Source organism: Nicotiana sylvestris, chromosome 1 (genome assembly GCF_000393655.2).
Source record: "Nicotiana sylvestris chromosome 1, ASM39365v2, whole genome shotgun sequence".
Taxonomy (NCBI): domain Eukaryota; kingdom Viridiplantae; phylum Streptophyta; class Magnoliopsida; order Solanales; family Solanaceae; genus Nicotiana; species Nicotiana sylvestris.
The window spans coordinates 138,171,400-138,192,852 of NC_091057.1; the positions used below are offsets into that span (position 1 = coordinate 138,171,400).

A 21,453-nucleotide genomic window follows, 5' to 3' on the forward strand; every position below is an offset into this window, starting at 1 on the left:
TTTATTTTTCTAAAACTAAATTATAAAAATACTTAAATTATTATTAAGAACTAAATTAAGTTATAAAAGCGCAAATTAACTCCCAATAATAATTAACGCACAATTAAGTAATAATTAAGCATAAAATTGCACAATTGGACATTAAATGCTAAAAATGCAAAAGATGCCTATTTTTGTAATTTTCAGTTTTTGTAAAGCAAACTTAATTACTAACAATTGTAGAATTAAATCCTACATGCAAAATGCGAACATATTTTTGTATTTTTTATTAATTTAGCAAATAAACATGCACAGACAAATACAAATAATTATCCAAAAATGTCACAAAAATTCTCAAAATTGCACACCAAGGAAAATCATTTTATTTTAATTTTTTTTGGAGTAATTCTCATATTGTTCGATCACTTGATGTGAATAAGGACCCGTTTCGACCTCAAGAAAAGAATGAAGAGCTTCTTGGTCCTGAAGTACCATATCTTAGTGCAATTGGTGCACTAATGTATCTTGCTAACACTACAAGGCCTGACATAACTTTTTCGGTTAATGTCTTAGCAAGATATAGCTCTGCTCATACAAGGAGACACTGGAATGAGATCAAACACATATTGCGATATCTAAAAGGGACTACCAATATGGGCTTATTTTATGGCAATGATTGCAATTCCGATCTTGTTGGTTATGTCGATGCTGGATATTTATCTGACCCGCATAAGGCTCGATCTCAAACAGGTTATGTGTTTACATGTGGCGGCACTGCCATATCTTGGCGATCGACTAAGCAATCAATCGTGGCTACTTCTTCTAATCATGCTGAGATAATTGCTATTCATGAAGCAAGTCGATAATGTATTTGGTTGAAGTCTATAATACATCTTATCCGAGACAAATGTGGTTTGAAGTGTGAAAAACTACCCACAATTTTGTATGAAGACAATGCAACATGCATAGCCCAATTGAAAGGAGAATTCATAAAAGGAGATAGGACAAAGCACATTTCACCAAAGTTATTTTTTACACATGATCTTCAAAAGAATAGTGATATCAATGTGCAACAGATTTGTTCAAGTGATAATATGACTGATTTGTTCACCAAATTTCTACCAACATCAACCTTCAAGAAACTGGTGTACAAAATTGGGATGCGAAGGCTCAAGGATGTGAGTTGATGCTCTCATCAGAGGGAGTTAATACACGTTGTACTCTTTTTCCCTTACAAGGTTTTGTCTCATTGAGTTTTCCTTGCAAGGTTTTTAACGAGGCAATAAAAGGGCGTATTTCTAATCATGTGTACTCTTTTTCCTTCACTAAGATTTTTTTTCCCATAAGGTTTTTTTCTAGTAAAGTTTTAACGAGGCACATTATCTTTGGACATCCAAGGGGGAGTGTTATGATAAATATGGTGGATGTCTACTCTTCTTCCATAATCTTCATCTCAAATGCTTAATGACATATTCAATGACATATTTTGTATGTTCAATGACATATTCCATGACATATTTTCTTCACTTTTTATGCCTATATAAAGGCCTTGTAATAGATAGAAAAATACACGCAATTGAAGAATAAATAAGAATCTCTCTTCCTCTCTTTCTCTTTATATCTCTTAGTTTGTTTTTGCTTGTTCTATATTGTTATTTTGCGTTATATTTTATAACAGAAACATCTAAATGTGAGTTTTTGCTGAAATTTTTTCCAAGCACCTTAAATCTAACCATTAGAATTTGTTAAATATTCACTTTCAGCGGACCAAACCTACTCAAGATATATTTAAGGGGCTATTTATCAACCTAACCCAAACATAAAGGACAATTTTTGTCATGTTCTCGTACTCTTTTTTTTTTTTCAAAAGGCGAAATCACAACGTACTGAACCACGGCTGCTTCAACGAATTTAACGCCTTATTTATTGGTGTCCGTCAACAGGTCTCGTCATATTCAGCCCTAGCTCTTGGAGCTTTAATCCACAGGGACCAAAAGGGAGGGACCTCGAAACATCTTTCTTTGCCGTTTTAGTCCTCAACCTTTTTGAAATCTTAACCCCAGATTCCCTGTCAATACTGTTTCTTGAATTATTTCCCTCCTCTTCAAAAAGATTCCAATTTTTCCTGTTATTTTAGATCCCTAATTCCTTCACTCAGATTAACACCCACCATATCTTTTATTTATTTATTTATTTATTTTTGTTCGCATTTGACTGCTGTAATTGAACCAAGCAGTCACTTGTGAAGTTTCTGCAAAATTAACGTTTAGGGTCTTTTTTGAGTTTCTAAGTTGGAGAGGGGAAAATAAATAAGGAAGTTGAATGTGGATGCAAGAAATTGAAGAGTAAATTTTGAAAACCTAGAACTTGCTGTTGCGTCCGATATGAAGCAGTTGTGGGGACACAAAAATGGCTGTTCATGCTGTGAAAACTGAAGTTTGATATTGGTGTTCTACTGCTCTGAGGTTTGAGGAAATTTTGTTCCGGAAACTGTTTGAATTCCTTTCATCAGGTCTGGCGTTATCTTCAAGAAGTTTGATTTCGATGCCATTATTTTTATTGAGTTTTTCTTACCTAGGAGATGTACATTAGACTTACATGCACCTTGTGTTTACATCAAACCAACACATTTATCACTTAACCAAGTGATATATTTTATTTTTTGGATAATGGCAGTGGACCGGTACTAGGTAACTCTGTGCACCAAGGTTTGGGCAAATGGGGAAGACATCACCTAACATTTTTGCCTCCACTGGATTTGAGCCCGAGACCTCAGGGTTTTCAGCCCACTTCTTTGGCCACTAGGCCACACACCTTAATTTTTAACTGCTAAGTGTTAAATTATATGATTTGGAGTAAAAATCGTCGTATAAAATATGTGATTACATTTGTCCAGTGTTTGGTTATTGGTATTAGCTAATACCACTATAATATTTTGTACAAAGTCTTGGTATTATCTATCCCATATTGGATGTGGGATTATAGTCCCAGGATAACCTTTTTTCAAACCAAACGAGTCCGAAGTTATCACTGGTCTTGCTTATCTGCTTCCGTGGGAAAATGTTCCTTTTGTGCTTTCACTCTTCTTCAAAGTTCTATCATGTTTGCCCTCTAGTTCTCTAATCTATTTTAGCCTATTTATTTGTACTTACTTTCCCTTATTTAATTTCTTATCAGTCCTGGGATGAATTCTACAAATATGGTTGGCTTGTGTAGTAACAATCTTGGAGGTGTGGAGACAAAGGCTGTTAAGTTGGAATCAGGATTGGTTGAAAGTTCAATACCACAAATGGAATACTGTGAAGCTGACCCCTTGCCATACCAAAATACCTCAAGCAATTGTGGAAGGCAAGATTCTGCAACTACTGAGCAGAGTGGCACCACTGTCTTGGATCAAGATCAGTCTCCAATAGATGATTCAAGTCTTTGTTCTACATCACAAATATGTCCAGCACCCCTATCTCGCCAGTTCTGGAGAGCTGGAAATTATGATGAGGGGCTTACTACTAAGTCCACCCTTAAAAGTATTATACTTTGAAGTACTTAATTTTACTTTTTTAAATTTACTTTTAGCAAATGATCATTATGTTCATTTGGGTAAAAGGACCATATGAAGTTACCACTAGTTGATTAACCATGCCTGCTAAGTGAGTTCTGCTGAGTAGTTGGTCAATTTTTTTCTTGATTTTGCTTACCCTTCAGTGTTGCCTTATAGCCTGATTCTTTAACTGTAATTCAAGTAGTATGTGTTTTTAATCTAAAGATTGTTGCCATCTAATTTGTGGCATTACAGAGGGCTCCAGTTTCCTTCACATTCACCCCAAGTTCCTTCACTCAAATGCAACTTCCCATAAATGGGCATTTGGTGGTATGTGCAATTGCTGGTTGATTTTTTGTTTTCATATACTTACATTGTGATAGGTTTACATGTATTGCAAATGCTATTACCCGAGTTTTAACTTAGTTATTATTGTTTTATGGTGTCTAAAGCCTTGGCGGAGCTTCTTGACAATGCTGTTGATGAGGTAAGCCTCTTTTCAAGCTTATTCTCCTTTTTTCTTTTACTTTCTTTATAGCACCAACTGTCTTCCACTTTTGGTGGGCTATACCTATTTTAGGGGCACATAATTATCATCGTGATAGCTGAAAATTTCCAAAAATGATAAACATGGAGAGACGATTGTTCACTATGAACAATTATGGTATCTATAATACATGAAAAGAAAGAAAAAGTTACAGCGGGCTGAAGAAGAAGTCGCAGAACAAGTAGGGTAAAGATAGATATAAAGGAGAAGGAACAAATAGAGTTAGGTGGAGAAATAAAGGGAGATGGTGTGGAGTCCACCTTATTGAGAGAACTTAACTAGTCAATACTCTTATAAATTTATACTCGGGTGAAATAAAGCTTTATACTCTTGGGTGGTTGGCGGCGAGGGGAGCGATTTTGACCGCAGAAAACCTGGGAAAGAGAAGGATCACCTATGTTAGTTGGTGCTAGATCATCTCCTATTGCATTGTAAAGCGGCTAATCAGTTGTGGAGAGTGATCCTTAATTTGTTTGAGGTGCAATGGGCGATGCCGGGTACAGTGAAGGAACCGTTGCATACTTGGGTTCACATGAGTGGAAAGAGATGTCCAAGGGCATGGAGTGTCGCTCCCTTAGCAATCATGTGGGTGATATGGAAAGAGAGAAATAGGAGGGCTTTTGAAGGGATGGAACAAGATTTTGTGAAATTGCAAAGTAGTTTTTTGTTCCTAGTTTGTTTTTGGTGTACTCATGAGCAGGGGCGGATGCACTAAGGTCCAAGCGGTGTCAGCTGACACCGCTTCGTCGAATTCTTTTGCTATTTATATGTATAAAATAATCTGGAAAACGAGATACAATAAAAATAGTAATAAGTTACACCACTTGCATTAACCCTTTCTTTGGTCAATTGGTCAGGCGCCCCAACTCTTTAGGCTAGGTTGAGGGATCGAACCTGCCTTGAATTTTATTTTTATTATATCCTCATTCTTATTTTGAAGATCATGTATGGATCGAACCTACTTTTTCGTCCTTCTCTCTTTTACTTTTTAATTAGAAATTCTTAAAGTTTTACTACTTCAGATAGAAATTGTATCGCATCGGTAGAAAGGTCATTTGTTTACTTCTTTAAAATGTGACACCGCTTATAATAAATTCTGCATACGCCACTGCTCATGAGGTCCCTATTTGTATAGAGGATTGGATCTCTTTTGTTGAGAACTATATTTTGGTGTAGGTTCTCTTTTTTGGTATACGGCTTGTATACGGGGTTAGTCCTCAATTGTTAATAAAAATATTTACCTTATCAAAAAAATAAAGCTTTATAGTACTCATATAGTAGGATCTATTAGGTTAACAGGGCAGAAGCAGGTTTCGAGTTCTTGAAATGCTGGATACTGCTGAGAATGCTGCAAAGTATGAGCAGAATGGGTGAGGCCTTTCCATATGCCATATTTTGGGCAATCTGGGAGGAAGGCGTCTTTGGGAAAGGAATATTCAATGCCCCACAGAGAGCATTTTTGGAGCACTTAGCAAATCCCTGTCTCTATAGATGACTGGATACAGTAGGAGCTAGTTCTTCTCTATAACGCTCTTTCTTGGATGCTGGGTTACCATTCTTTGTTCTTAATAAAAACTAACTTATTTATCAGAAAGGAGGGCACATTGTAAAAATAGAAAAACTTCTTATGACTTGATTAATAATGTATAATAGGTGCTCCTTATATTGGACTGGATACATTAGGAGCTAATTTTCAAAAAGTTCGGTAGATGCTTAATAGTTTGAAATGTGAAGAAATGGAGTAGTTAGTGAAATGTCACAGAAGTTTGGAATAGTATAAAGTAATAAAATTTATATATTATTTAGAGTTGTTGGAGCAATAAAAAAATACAATTCAAGGAAATAGGTAAACTTTTCTGTGACAGTGAAATATGAAGAAAATCTAATTTATGTGCGCAAGCTGACCCACCCGGACTACACCGTCATCGGAAAAAGGATAAAAATAAAAAATAAGATTTAATCTAACGGGAGTAATACATTGGACAATGTAAAATGCTCCAGGCCTCTGGATGGGATATGTATATGTTCAAAATCTGGGCTAGGAGTAGGTTGTCTTGCTGAATAAAGTTTATTCTGGGATCCCCTGGCCCTGATGATAATGTGCCTTTTAAGGTGTCAGCAATGCTGAGATACTGCAACCCTTTTGTCCAAACCTTCATGCTAATGCTTTCACTTTCTATTTTGCACCCTTGTTTCTTCCACTGGTTAGATACAAAATGGAGCCACCTTTGTTATTGTAGATAAAACCTTGAATCCAAGGAATGGAAGTTCAGCTTTATTGGTTCAAGGTATTCCATTTCTTTCGTGCTTAGTGAATAGCAATTCATACTGATGCTTTGATTGCTCTGGTTTCAGTTGAAGAAAAAGGTTAGAATATGAGATTGTAATTATTTCTAATCTTTGTTCCAGATGATGGCGGTGGAATGGACCCAGAAGCCATACGTCGTTGTATGAGTTTTGGATTTTCGGATAAGAAGTCAACTTCAGCTATTGGACAGTGTATGCATGTTAATTATCATGGTGTCCTTTTTTGTGTCATGTCTTGTTAATTGCTAACTTTCAGCATTTTAGATGGAAATGGTTTTAAGACCAGTTCAATGAGACTTGGGGCAGATGTTATTGTCTTTAGCCGCTGCACAAAGAACAGGTGTGGTAGTTAATTCTTGCATGTGCTGGTTTATCTTTACTTTTTTCTCCCTTTCTGTTTGATTAGTTCTTTTCCTTTTTCTCTGGTAAAAGCAACTACAAGCCTGTTAGCAGTTCTAAAGAGCCTTGATGATTTCTTTGACTTGTATTTTGTGAGACTCCCCCAACTTTTTGGGACTGAGGCATGGTTATTGTATTTTGTGAGTGTCCCTTATATGTCTACATGGTTACGACTGCTTGTTGGTGATAATGGAAAAATAGGTGTGAACTGGTCATGCTGGTCCAAACAAGATAGTATGGAAATCTCCTCGTATACATATTTGTGTGTTGTATGTATCTTGACATGCCAAACTCAAGAAAAATCAACTATAGAAGTTGCTTCTCTGTGATAGGTATGTTGTGCATGAAAAATGAAGGTTTTATTCTGGTGGACTTCTCATGAGTTCCCTCTCCCAAAAGCTGAATAGTTGAGGGGAAGAGAAGCATTTCACAGATTAAGATTGGTTCTGCTTTTGAGTTTGTATGTATACACGCAAACTCCTACTTTTTGTCTAAATGCTATTAGTCTAGCTTTGAAGGTTTGTAGAGAACTATCGATATTGTATTTAATATACACACACATACATTTATATAGAAAATACAATGCCGATGGAGATCGAGTAGAATCAGCTCATTTTCAGTATTGCCAAAGTGACCTTTTATTAATGGAAAACAAATTGCCATGTTTAAAATTAATTCTTTTGAAAGCCATAGACTGAAACATGCTTTGCCCAAGTCCTTATGTAAACAATTTAATTTTTTTTTTGGGTCTTGGTAGCTTCTTATGTCTTGTTTAGAAGCACAGCATTAGCTCAGAGATGATGATCATATCATCAGGAGATCAACTCCTTTGTATTTTGCTTGGATCCTCTGGATGCTGAGTGATACAGTCATTACTTGATCAAAAACTGTCCTAGACTGTCACGTGATCTTGCAGATCTATTAGTTATCTTTCTAGGTTATCAATGTTGATCTTTGCTTACTATAGCCTATAGGAGAATCTTGCGGAGGACTTCAGAGGTTTTTGTAAATATAATTTGAGGGGCTTGGTTTCCATTTTGAGGAGCATGTGCAATTAAAGTTGAATGGAGAAATGTTATTTTTTGACCTACTTGTTTATACTGTACTTCTAGAGACTCACAATTTAGATGTCGATTGAGGACTTCTGTGAACCTTCATGAACATTAGTTTTTTGCCTGTAGAAGAGCTAACAACATGTAGAAGAGCTAACAACAGTTTCTTTTCATATTCTGCGTTTCTCTATTCTTTTTCCTTTAAGCTGCTTTAGTTTCCTGTTCTAGCAGAGTTGTCTCCACCTTAAAAAGATGTACAATCTATCTAATGCATATAGCTTCAGGGAGGGGGCATTGCCTTAAAATCTCTAGGCCTAGCCCAACAACTACCAACCCCCCTCCCCCAAAGAAAAAAGAAAAAGTAAAACCAATTTAAACTAGAAGACGTGGAAGGTTTATTTCTTTTGTGACATCAGTTGCTCACCCAGGCACTGGTCTATGCTCAGGTAACCCCATCTAATCTTCTATATGTTGCTATTGTGACCAGGAAATTGACACAAAGCATTGGGCTTCTATCTCAGACATTTCTGTCCCGAGCGGGCCTTGACAGAATAGTGGTTCCTTTGGTGAGCCTTTTTCCTTTCCTCGACTAAGTATGCAATTGAGTTTAAATCGTCTTAATAGCTCAAACCATGATATGGCGGTTTCCCAATCACCCTTTAACTTCTTAGCTACAATATCTTGTTCTTCTTTCACAAATATGGTACAAAAAGTCAAACTAATATGTTAAACTACTCCTATTTCATTTAACATCAGATGGATATGTGCTTTCTCTCCATAAAAAACAGTAACATTGCCACTACTCTAGTTTTAGTATGTAAAGTTATTAACAGAGTAGCTTTTATCCTTATCCTTTAGGTGGTTTTTATAATTTGCTTCTTGTGATATATTAGAGTTTTCAGGTGTTGTATCAGTTATGACTTTGATGTTGATTTCTACCTTTGTCTGATGGTCTCTTGCTTAACTTGGGTCTCCAAATTTTTCTTATGCATGTCTCATTATTAGATAACTCCTCCTATTTCCCTGAAAGAAAAATGAAGACAAAATCAGATACATTCATACATAGAGGGTGGGGTGGGGTGCTACCTGGGTTCTGCCCATGTGATCATAAGTTGTTAAATAACAGTAACCAAACATCAGTTACTGCTGGTGACTTATAGTTCTTGCTTTTTTATTCTCCTTCCAACCTTCATGCTGTATGCCTTAAAGTATTCGTTCTGGTGATGCAGATTGACTTTGAGTTCAGTTCAGCAGCTGGAAAATGGAACTCGTTACATGGTGAACAGCATTTTGTGAGTAACCTTTCCTTGTTGTTGCGCTGGTCTCCATTTGCAACAGAAGCAGAGCTTCTTAAGCAAGTAAGTTTTGGTGGCTTTCAAGGTTGTTGCCTTCTTTCTGTCAGTTTTTTTTAACCTTTTTATAATAAACCTCTTTTCTTTCCTTGGCTTTCTTTCTTCATGTGAGCTCTCCTCCTTGCATCTTACTGGGGAATACGAACCAAAAAAAAAAAAAAGAAAGAAAGAAAGAGAAGCAATTATAGATATAAATCTAACTTCTTTCTTCATTCTTAAATATGTTGTCAACCTACGAATCACTCTGTGGTGATGATCTATATTAGATTCATCGGCCAAGTCCTCCTTTGAAGTGTCAGTTATATTCATATTTTATTCACCATCATTGGAAGTATACCTGGGTATTTAACTGGACCTGAAAAATATTCATGGAGATATAAAGGCATTATTTTTTTTATGAGGGTGAATTTTATAAAAGATATAGACAGCTCTAAGGTAGTACGTCAAAAGTTACATATTCAAACAAGTCCACGGTCATTCCAAAATCCAAACAAGGAATCAACATCATTTTCATAGACAAGGTTGCACCAAAAAGCTAGCAAAAAGTACATCTGTGCTTAAGGCTATGTATATTCCTCCATTTGCCTTAAAAAACTCTGTTGTGTCTTTCTGTCCAAATTGTCTACCAAATAACCATTGGTATAGTATTCCAAATCTTGCATGCCAAAAGTCCATTCTGGGTTCAACATAAAGGCATTGGATTTTGTTTCTAACTTGTCTTCAAATTGTTATTTCAAAATGATAATGCTGCTTTTTCTACTGATATTCTGATCTAACTGTGGTGCTGCTGACAGGCATACTTCCAGTATTACTTTGATAGATAAATAGCATTTGAAACTTCTTTCAACCCCACATTTAGCCACCTGAACCAAGTAATGAGGAAAACGGTCTCCTTCTTTGTCAAGTACAAGTCAGACTGGGTAATCTTTTCCAATATAGAAAAGACCTTATATAGGGATTATTCCATTTTCCTTAATTTATTTTTATAGCACTTCCATTTTCAAAACGATGCATGATGGTGTGTGTGAATAGGCAAATTGATTCATGCCTCATGCATTAAATAATGATGTGGATTATTAAATCTAGCAAGTCCTTGAGTGTCACGAGTGGAATGGTTTAAGTTGTTTTTAGCTGATTTTATAGTTTAAATTGTGGTCAGTGTTATCAAAGGCGCTCTTAAAGCACGCTTAAGCCCTGAAGCGAGGCTCGAAACATGTTGAGCGCTTTGCCTCACTTAGCGGGAGCTTCAATATTGTCATCAAGGTTGGGAATGAGCGTAATCTTGAAGAGGCGACACTAAACAATTGATATTTCACTTTATCATAAATGTTCTTCAATTTTTTTGTCCATATATTTGGTATTCCCGCTTATAGATATTAGTCTTGGACTACACAATATTTGTCGTTTTTCTCCATTTGCGCCTTTCTTCGTTAAAGCCCATGCTTTATTTGCGCTTAAAGCCCCAACCGACCTTAGAGCTTTTTTGCGCCTTTCGCCTTTGATAACACTGTTTGTGGTTAATGAGGATTCATATAGTCGACACTAACTTGTTTGGATTGAGGCGTAGTTGTTTTATAGTTGAAATTTTTCAATCTTTTTCCAAGTACTTGAAATTGTTTTTTGAGTAGTTAAATTTCCTTTACTGGTTGTCTTTTTTTTTTTGTTTTGTCATGGTTGTCCGTTTAGCCTACGATTAGTTAACTTTCATTTTGAATTTTCCAGCATGCAGTAATTTACTGCTCCAAAGTTATTTACTTATCCTATCAAAAATTAAAATAAAAATTTTTACTGCTCCAAAGTTGAGATTTAGCAGAAGGTTTTGGTGACATAAAGTTGTCAAACATCTTTAAAATTCACGCGATTTTCAAAATAACTTTCTCAAAAAACAAACAAAAAAAATTTCACGCGGCTTTCCAGACATTCAAATTTAGCCACCGAAACCTTGGCTAGCACCTACTGAAGTTGTCAAACCAAATATAGTTCTCATCTTTATTCGGTGGCAATTCCCTCTTTTCTATTAAAGCTTGCTATGTTGCATTTACAATCCTGTGAGGCTATTCCAAAACTTTTACCAATATTGACTTTGGCTCCCCCCCCCCCTCTATCTAATTTGCAGTTTGATGACATTGGTGATCATGGCACAAAGGTGATTGTCTATAATTTGTGGTTTAATGATGAAGGGAAAATGGAGCTCGACTTTGAGGCAGATCCTGAGGTTTGGTTTGACTTACCTATATAAGATTTCGTATTTCTGATTGTTTCATGAACTATACCTGTATTTTGACTTCTATTTCTCTAACTGCAGGATATTCGTCTTTCAGGGGATGCAAACGATAAAGAGAAGAGTGGCTCTCGTATTTCAGCAAGTGACCTGCATCTTGCTAACCGTCTTCGTTACTCACTACGTGTAAGTTATCTTCCTTGTAGTTTCCACTTGATACTTCCATTTTTAATTCAGAGGATTACTGGTCATTATCTTCTTGGTGTTCCCATACTGAACAGGCATATTTATCAGTGTTGTACTTGCGGATCCCAGACAACTTCTGTATTCTGTTGCGTGGACGGATTGTTGAATGCCATAACATTGCTAAGGATCTCAAGTATCCTGAATTTATCATGTATAAGCCTCAAACAGTTGGATTCAAAGAGGTATGTATCAGAGTTTGCCTTTAATGTGAGTGGTAATTTTTGGTGTGATATATTATAATATATTTTACACACTCCATCCCTTTTCATGAGGCAACAGTGCAGTTATGAAGATTAAGAATTTATTCCTTTTGTATGTAATCTTGGTGGTAGTACAAGTAAATGTCGATGTTGTTAAAAGCAAAGCAAGGGGTTATGACATTTCCGAGAAGTGTGAACTGAAACGTTGGTGCAAAGTGATTCAAAAGAAAAGCGGTGGTTTTTTTGTATCTCAACCTTTAGAACTTGGTTAACATTGCCATTATTGTATATTGGAATGCATTCTATGATGCTTTAAATTAATAAACTTGGATTGCTATATGAACTTTAACTTGTAAAATTATATCAGGAGCAAAACATTATTCAAATTGGAATTTTGAAAACCAGAAAGTATGTTTTGAGTATGCTAAGAGGGAGGGAGCAATTGTTACACATTTTCACACTGATTAGATGGATCTGAACATTTCATTTTTCTTGATTTGTTAAACCATTATATGCTTGCTTATAGTTTGGCACTTTTTGCACAGTAGACATAATTTCTTCTTAAAATTGTACGCATAGGTTTTTTTGATAGGTAATAAAGTTTTATTAACTTAAAGTACAAAGGCCATTTAAAAGATATGCATACAGTTGGCCTAACTATCAGCATTCCTATCTACATTGCTTTACCTTTCTCGATATTTATAGAGAGAGTAGCTTGATCTGGGTTTTAGAGGTCGAGACAGTTGAGGAAAATCTGGAATTGTTCACATTTTGAGTTAGTAATTATGAAGTCTTATATTCTAAGTGCTCCATACTATAGCATTTGTTTTTCCTTCGTCTCAAAGCTGTCTCCAAACTGGATCAGATACTTATAATGCTTGACCTTTGACTATCAAATTACTTTTGCTTTCCAAAAGTTTGCTAGTAACATATTAAGTTCCTATATTTCCAGAACTTCTCCGAAAGTTTCCTTTCTGTTGGTGGTCGCAGGGTTCAGTCATTACTACAATTGGCTTCCTAAAGGAAGCTCCAGTGGTGAACGTTCATGGGTTCAATGTCTACCACAAAAATCGTTTGATACTGGTAACTAGCTTCTTGTGTTGCTTTATATTTTTAAGAATTTGTGATTTTGAACTTCTGAGAAAAATTGGCTTTGTTTGTACTTATCCCCAAACCTTGAAGGTAGCTGGATTAGCGTCAAATAATTCCAAATATAGAAAAACTGACGGATCATGAGATAGTTTCCTTGTTAGGTAACATAACAGGTGCAAAATACAACAAAATGAAAGGAATATTCATGAGCTATAAGAAGTATAACACTTTCTAAGTGTGCACCACCTACATCCAAATGCTTGAGTAGCTAGTGAGGTTCGAAAACTGGATTATAAGGACGATCTTGGAGTTTGCCCATTACCCTCGAGATTTTTAATGTCATGAATAATATGAAAACTGCTTAAATGATGGGTGATATTAATCTGATTGATTGTACAGTTTAACTTCTGTTTCACTTGCTTGGCAATCACTTTACCGGGCAAAGATAAGGAAAGAATACAAAACTAAAAAGCTTGTTAAGGTGGTAAGCTTCAAATGCGATTACTTTATTGAGACTTGAGGACTCTTTATCGTCCATGTTGCATTATTCTCCTTCATCATATACGTTTAGAAAGCAGGCTAGGGCGTAAAGTTGATGGCCTTCTTCTTTTCGAGGAAAGTGAATCAAGCATTTAAAAATCTAGCTGTAAATATGTTTTATTTAAGAATTTCCACTTCTTTTCTTCTTCTGGTCTGTTCTTTACTTTACCTGCTCTATCCTGTAAGGATTGTTTTCTGGGTTAGCAGTGACCTAAATTTTGATGGATTATTCTTCTATGAACTGATTCAATAAGTAAACATTTTTTACTGACCTTCTCCTAATTCCTAAAGTCTTACATCTTTGTAACTTTGCAGCCATTTTGGCATGTTGTAAGGTACTCTGATAGTAGAGGCAGAGGAGTTGTTGGTAAGAAGCCTCTGAACATCTTTGCATTGTTTGACTATTCTTTATGCTTGTATGACTTTCCCCTTAACCTGGCTAGAGAGGTTAATTAATGATTTCCTTCGCCTTCCAGGTGTTTTAGAAGCAAACTTTATTCAGCCAACTCATAATAAGCAGGACTTCGAGAAAACCCCTCTTTTTCAAAAGCTTGAAGTACGCCTAAAGGAGATGACATGGGAGTACTGGTAAGTAATTACTTGAAATTAAGAAAAGGCCAATGAACTGTTTCTGTTGTTGATTGGAGGTAAGTTGCAAGCATTGGCCAATTTGATTTTTTGTCTTATCTGCATAGATTCAGGCAGCATTTACTTGCAGGTATCTAGGAAATAGAAAAGATGCTTTTAGCTTGCGTAGTCATCAATTTCTTGTTTACCAGAAATCATGCAGTTTTTTCCCTGTATATTCATGGATTAGATGGGAAAGGCAGAGCTAAGTTTTTCATAATCAACTACCTAAATATTTTCCTCACTTAATGCTAATCCTTTGACAGGGATTATCACTGCGGGCTCATTGGTTACCACCCAAAGAAAAAACCTCAGCGACCGATAACTCCTCAGGCTTCATCTGAATCTAGACAACAACATGGCACATATAAACCTGTTCTCTTGGGTAAAAACTCCTTTAGTGCTGTTGGACCAATAACTCCTCAGGCTTCATTGGAATCTAGGCAACAACATTGTTCATATAAACCTGTTTTCTTGGGTAAACACTCTGGTGCTGTTGGTTCAAACATTACAGTACGCGGAACTGTAACACCAGTCTTTCAAAATAACTCTAGACAAGGTAATGTGTCAATGAGAGCTATGTCTCACCTCTATAATGGAGTTGTCCTAGATCATTGTGCTTAGTATTTCATGGCTGAGAGGATTTTTAACGGCCTTGATAACCAGAATGGAGCTTTTCTTTTTCCTCTTTTGGAAATCTAGCTTTACTTTTGAGGCCTCTCTTTCGAGCAATAGTATCCGACTTTTCTGTTTCTTTGCATACCTATTTTGATAGCGCATTACATGAAAAACTTTGTTCTTTTTTAATTTTGAACTTTGGATTAAACTAAGTAATTGTCAAACATCATGTATAGATGACCTTAATATTCATGTTTAATGACCATATTCTCGCGCACGGGTCTTGTCGTCTCCTTTTATGTTCTGTCGGGAGATCATGTTGATCCATCTAAGTAGAATGAAAAGAAAGAATTTCAAAGAGAAAAAAAATCCCAATCATCTTCTTCACCATAGTTCTCTATCTCCCCCGAGCCCAATCACTAATTTCTAGCGCAGCCTGATATTTTGGGTGTCCTTTCGCCAAAGCTCCATACATGCAATGTTTTTTGTTGTTAATGGTAATGTTCGAGTCAGTTTACGTGCACCTCAAATGTTCTATCGGGTATCTGCTACCTCCCACTAGCATACATACCGTTTAACTTGCTCACCAAGACTTAGGCAGGTGGGAAGAAGTCACTTAATTTTTTTGCCTATGCTGGGATTTGAACCTTGATCTCCCATGATTTTCATCCCATCTCATTGACGCTAGGCCACATACTTAGGTCCGACCAGGCATTGTTCTATATAGCGCTTGTTCATCTCAATAGTTTTCTTAACCATCTTTCCTCCATGCTCTGGTGTTACAGTTTGGCCATTCTTCCTGTTTCTTCACCTCAGCATAGTTCATTGTCATAGGTGGTAGGGGACCACCACTCTTCTCAACAAATATCTGAAACATTCCAGCTATATCTTTCCAACCTCCATTTTTGTGACCTCTGGTACAACTATGAAGTTTCTTCTCTACCTTCTTGAAACCAATATTCTGACGTATCTGACAAGGTCATTGAAATTTAGAGGAACCAAATATTCATAAAGTTGCTTTGAATTTTGCCCTTTTTTAGACATTCCCTTTTGTTTCCCAAATCGTTACAATATCTCGCATCATATCCACAGCAGGATTCTTCACCCTGTGTCTATTTTGTTAACAAAATTCCTCCTCCTTTCAGTCCATATGTACCTTTGCATGCTCCCTACAACAACAAAAAATGATTTTTCTCCAGCTATGAAGAGATATCTCTTTTCCATTGTAATGTTAGGGGAATACAAGTATTGGTTTATGTTTTCCTTCACCATGTTAACGTTGTATCTCCAACGCGTCGGCATAAAATCAGGTTTTGATTTCTGAGGAGAAAGAAAGGATGATCACATGCTCTGGTACAATGGATCTCTTTTTCCGTTTGTCATTTCTGTAGGTTGTCAATGATTTAGTTACTATGAAGTCATTAGTTTTGAGGTAGGAGTGGCAATTCCCCCAAAACACTCGTGCAATTGTGTGTGGTTGCCTGCTTGGTTGTATGAATCACCATCTTTTACTTTTTGATATTAGATGAATCACCATCTTTTACTTTTGACATTAGATTTCTATGTATAACCTTTTTCAACCATTGACAACAATACTGTCTGCTGTGAACCTCAGGAGCTTCAAAAAGGAAAGAAGTTGATCGTCCAATAGAACAGGAAAGCTTGAAACGGACAGCTGGACTAGTAGTTGATTTAACTGGTGGTGGGCGAAGTCAACAAATTCTGGTATGTATTATTGATTATGCTCTCCTTCCACTAGTATTGATTTGTACAATTGCATCTAGGGGTGGCAAACGGGCGAGTCGGGTCAGATATGTGCGGGTAGAAAATGGGTAATACAAAAACGGACAAATTATCCTACCCGACCCATATTAATACGGATAGTAAATAGGTTAACCGGTGGATATCTATATTATGCGTGGCTTCTTGAATATAATCATTTTTGGGAGAATTCCTAGTCTCCCAAACTTGAGGAACCCCCAATTTGAGTTATTGCAAATGTAAAGGAAAACCCCATTGGTTATCCATTTTTTAGTGGTTAATAAGGATCTTATCATATTTGACTTATTTTTAAAGAGTTCATTATTTAACCCATTTTTAGTGGATAATATGGATGTATAACTGTTTTTTGTCACCACTAGTTGCATCCATAAAAAAATATGGCATCACTATCCCTAGGTATCTTGAAATCAGAAATTTGAACTTTGGATTTGGCTTGTGAAAGATTTTTGTTTTGGGATTTTTCCACATCTTATTTCTCCGCCAAACCTAGTTTGCTTTTGGCATTTGACTGCATGTTGATTGTGCGCTATAGCTTGAAGAAGGAATAAATCTACTTACCATATCGACTGCATGTTATCTATAGAATAATAGACTTGATTAGCTGAAGTTCTTACTCTTGGATCTCATGTTAAGTTTAAGAGGTAGCGCTTCCCCTGCTGTGAATGAACTCAATACTTGTTAAAAAGGGACTATGAGGGAAGATGTTTAATTAGTAATTTTTTTCCATATAAATGATTAAGTTCCTTTATCTTTATTCTTTATAATTATTTTGACATGCCAAAAACCTACTTACTGCCAGAAGCCTCCAAGGCTTTGGTCTAGTGGTAAAAGCACAGTGCATGATGTGCAAGTCATCGGCTTGAGCCATAATACAGGCAAAAGCCGGATATTTAAGTGGAAAAGGGTAGAGGGGCTGGTCTATTACCTACCAAGTTTCGAACTGTGCGCCACTAGCCCTTTGATATTTCCGGTTATCCGAAAAAAAAAAGAAGCTACATACTATCTGAAAGAAACCTCATGCTTTTGTGTTAGAAGAGCTTTTCTCGGCGGGTGCATTGCTCATTGCCTATTTTAATGAGTACAGGTTAATGTGGATTTTCTCCTCAATCTTTTTGTCAAGATCTTGTTATTGGCCTTAATCGCTGATTTGCATATAAGTTACTTTGCCTACAGAACTACGATAGATTGGTCGCAAAGATGAGACATAATGAACTGGGCATTAATAAGAAAATATTCTACTGTTATTTCTTTTCTTTTTTCAATATCTGCATGTCTTTTGACTGTTGTAGACTCCCACTTCAAGTGGCTTACAAGATCAAGAGGCTTCCCACTTTATTCAAGAGAATCAAAAGCTCCGTGCCCAGTAAGTATATACTTCATTAATGAGTCTGTCATCTAATGCAAGTTCCAAATTATTCTTTTTGCCTTTTTACAAGAAGGAAATGCAAGTATGACAAAAAAGTTATGTAGCCTGACAACTTCTCTTTTCTCCTTATATGTATACACACACACATTATAGAAAAAGGGATAATACATGAATTCGCCTTTCAATTTTGGCTGAGGCGAACTATAACTCTCCTGTGCTTGTCCAGAGTGAATCTTTTGCACCCTTGAGCGCTGACATGGCAAAGAATTTGTATGCACCTCCACTGAGGTGTGTGAAAAGTTGAAAAATGAAGGCCAAAAGTTTGGTGTTCCTCTTCTTTCTCTCTCCATTTTCAAAATCTGGTTTGGGTTAAAAGTATATCAATAGTCCTATAGGAAAAAGTCATTTCCAGTAACTTTGTGCTTCATCACTTCCTCTTCATCACGTGACTAACGGCCATCCGCTTCACGTCTTCACGTATCATTCTCTCTCTCTCTCTCACACACACACACACATAAAGCTTCCTTAAAAGAAAATGCACACCCAGTTAGTTCCAAAGGAACTTCCATATTTTACAGGCACTTGGCTTCCAGCTCACTCTCATGCTCATTCCATCAGCTTTTTCTCCTTATGGAGCGGGCACTTGACTTTTTCCTCTAGCTTTTACCCCTGTTTTTTCCTGTCTTTGTACTTAAACTTTTACACCCCGAATTCTGTTCCAATAATTGTGACCTCTCTCTGTCTTTTTCAAATATAATTTCCAATGAGAAATTCTCCTCTAGCATTTTTCATAGATAAGCAAAGAATGTTAGAAGAGAATTCCTTGTGCAATGAGATGTTTAAGACAGTAGTAGGAAAACTTGATGTACCAAGCCATGAAAAACCACGCTTTTCTTATTGAAGTGTCTTACAATCTCATTTAAAAGCTTAAGTTGTTAGAGAAAGCACACTTTATTTACTTAATTATTTCCTCCACGCCCCAAACGTCTGAGTTCGATTATTGTTTATGGGCCAGACACGTGAATTCTTATTTTTGGGCAAAGGTCTGAATTTTCCCTTGAACTTTGCGAAATGGTTCAGATTTGCCTTCCATTAATAGTCGAGATTAGATCTGCCCTTGCTATTCCAGAATGAGCTAGATAACAACCAAGGATTTCCAGCACATGGGCCTTTTTTATGAGGGAAAAGGGTCAAGTTTACCCTTGAACTATGTGAAATGCTCCAGATTTTTCCCTGCACTTTGAAGAAGAAGATCACAGTTCCGGTGCAGTAACATCGTCTTCTTCAACACTCAGAACCTCCAAGGGCGAGGTCTCTCTATCCCCCAAGCTCAAATTAACCACCATCAAGCCTCAAATCAACTCAAATGCAACTCAACCAATGATCAATTGCACCATCAAATTGAATTCCTACCTTTGCCGGAACTCTATCGACACAATTCCATCACCAATCCTTCTTAGATAACCAATAACGAGGACAAATCTCCAAATTGATCCCCTAATGCTAAAACAAACTCAGGTACACAATATTCAGCTCCTAAATCATTTGCAGCAATATTATGGCGGTCAAGGTGGAGTTGTAATGGTTATGAGCTAGTGGTCTCCTAGTGTAGGTAAAATGATAACGGGGGAAGTGGTAAAGATGAGGGTGGCCTGAATGGAGTAGTTTCTAAGTGAAATTTTCATTTGTTCTTTCTACACTTGTCTTAGGGTGAAGTGGTGGAGTAACAGTGGTATTCTTGAGAACGGAGAGAATCAATTATTTTGGTGGCGATCGATTTAGATGGATGAAGGACAGTGGCTGAGAAAAATAAAATTTGGACCATTTCACAAAGTTCAGGGGCAAATTTGATATTCCTTGTAAAAAAGGCTCATGTACTTGGAACGCCTTTCCTGTTAGTTAATTAAGGCATATCTAGCCCATTTTTGTGATGACAAGGATAGATCTGACCTCACTAGTCGGGCAAATCTAACCCATTTTTATAACGACAAGGGTAGATCTGACCCCAAACTATTATGAGAGCAAATTTAAACCATTTTGCAAAGTTCATGGGCAAATATGGACCTGTTCTCCTTTTTCCTTTTTTTGTTGATGGTAACAGTGAGGACCCCTACCTTGCTCTAACACCTTGTGTGACTCTTTCATCTAAAGAATTAAGCTATTAGAGTACACTTGATTTTGTCTTAAACAAATCATTTGAAGATACACAATTCAACTTCCATAACATGCCAGTATGTGACATCAGTACATATTAACGTTCTCATCAAGTTCTTAAGCACAAAGACCAAGCAATACCCACTCTCCCCAAAGACCCATCCATTTAACTCACAGATCATTTTCCATTTAACACTGTATCCAATTAAGAGAACCCATTGCTTCAAACTACAAGTTAATACCAAAAAACACAATACATACCCATCAGCGAGAAGCCGTGGGTATGGCGACCATGAAGAGCTTTGGTCAAGGTCTAAGCATTTGAGAGTTACAGACCATTTCTTTCACCGCAATGATGGTGTTTCCCCGGTCAAAAAAAGGGATAAAAGGGTATGTTTTTCTAGGAAAAGGTGAGAGAATTAAGGATTGGTCTTCAAATATTTGGTCAACACTGGAGTGTGAAGAAGATGACTATTACAGAAAAATCAATGTAGAAGTTGATGGAAGCAGGAGAAGATGAGGGTAAAATAGTTCTGGTCTCAATGCCATGATGATGATCCAGTTTTGGTCTCTCTAGGTGGTAATAACTCTGTTTCAGACAAATTTATGGGGGGTATAATAGGTCCCCAAGTTGAAATGTGTAGTTGAAAAAGGGAACAAGTTATATAGGGGATATTTATGTGTTATCTCATAGAAATATATAAAATACAATTACAATCAAGTCAAATACATATGTGTGTGTGTGTGTGTGTGTGTGTGAGAGAGAGAGAGAGAGAGAGAGAGAGAGAGAGAGAGAGAGAGAGAGAGAGAGAGAGAATGTGTGTGTCATTATGTTTGCAGCACCATTGTGTATCCCCTGTAATTTTATTAATGTGTAACTACTTTGTTCTTGTCCCAGGTGCTCGGATTTTGAGAAGAGGGAGGAAGAACTTCATGGGAAGGTAATTAAATAACGTTTTGCCTAAGTAAATTTCAGTGTTGCAAGTCAATTATTCAATCATCAGTAGTTGAAGGCAGTACCTGATTCAAATGGAAAATCATCATATGTTTGTTGCAGGTTAATAAGCTTCGGAAGGAGCTTAAAGAAGCACAACGTACCTATGCGCACTTGCTAGTGGAATCAAGATTATTAGACAAAGTCAAGCCGGAAGACGATGTAGTTCTTTAAGGAAGTGCCCCCATCTTTGCACTGTCGTTAGCACTCTTTGCAAATGAATTGTAATTTTAGCTTGTTGATAAAATCTGGTTCCTTTCTCTGTTCTGGCGGTTTTGTACCAAAATCTTGTTTTCTTCTTTCGTTGATGGACCAGAATGGAAGGTGGAATCGAAGTTTTCACTGTTTCTTGCAAGTCTCATTCTCGATTTTTTATTGTTATGACTATCATTCCTGAAAATTTGAACTGAAAAATTGAAATTCAGGGCGCATTGGTTAA

The 21,453-nt window shown here is 36.6% G+C and overlaps 1 protein-coding gene across 1 annotated transcript; it reads left to right on the forward strand.

The window, feature by feature from the left end:
* Positions 1-1,862: 1,862 nt before the first annotated feature.
* Positions 1,863-21,369, forward strand: LOC104239089 (protein MICRORCHIDIA 6). Its single transcript, XM_009793619.2, has 20 exons — positions 1,863-2,491; positions 3,157-3,503; positions 3,773-3,847; positions 3,970-4,004; positions 6,274-6,352; positions 6,474-6,563; positions 6,636-6,711; positions 8,310-8,388; positions 9,052-9,180; positions 11,291-11,389; positions 11,480-11,581; positions 11,677-11,823; positions 12,832-12,924; positions 13,789-13,840; positions 13,950-14,061; positions 14,367-14,659; positions 16,334-16,443; positions 17,790-17,863; positions 20,919-20,961; positions 21,078-21,369. The coding sequence occupies exons 2-20, from the start codon at positions 3,164-3,166 to the stop codon at positions 21,186-21,188; spliced, it is 2,139 nt and encodes a 712-aa protein (XP_009791921.1). The 5' UTR covers positions 1,863-2,491; positions 3,157-3,163; the 3' UTR covers positions 21,189-21,369.
* The last annotated feature ends 84 nt before the right edge of the window (positions 21,370-21,453 follow it).

Excerpts from the sequence above, each read along its gene's own strand:
- LOC104239089 (XM_009793619.2), top strand. The coding sequence starts at position 3,164 with ATGAATTCTACAAATATGGTTGGCTTGTGTAGTAACAATCTTGGAGGT. Across the intron at positions 9,181-11,290 it reads AAGCAGAGCTTCTTAAGCAA|TTTGATGACATTGGTGATCA; the intron begins GTAAGTTTTGGT and ends TCTAATTTGCAG. Across the intron at positions 14,660-16,333 it reads TCAAAATAACTCTAGACAAG|GAGCTTCAAAAAGGAAAGAA; the intron begins GTAATGTGTCAA and ends TGTGAACCTCAG.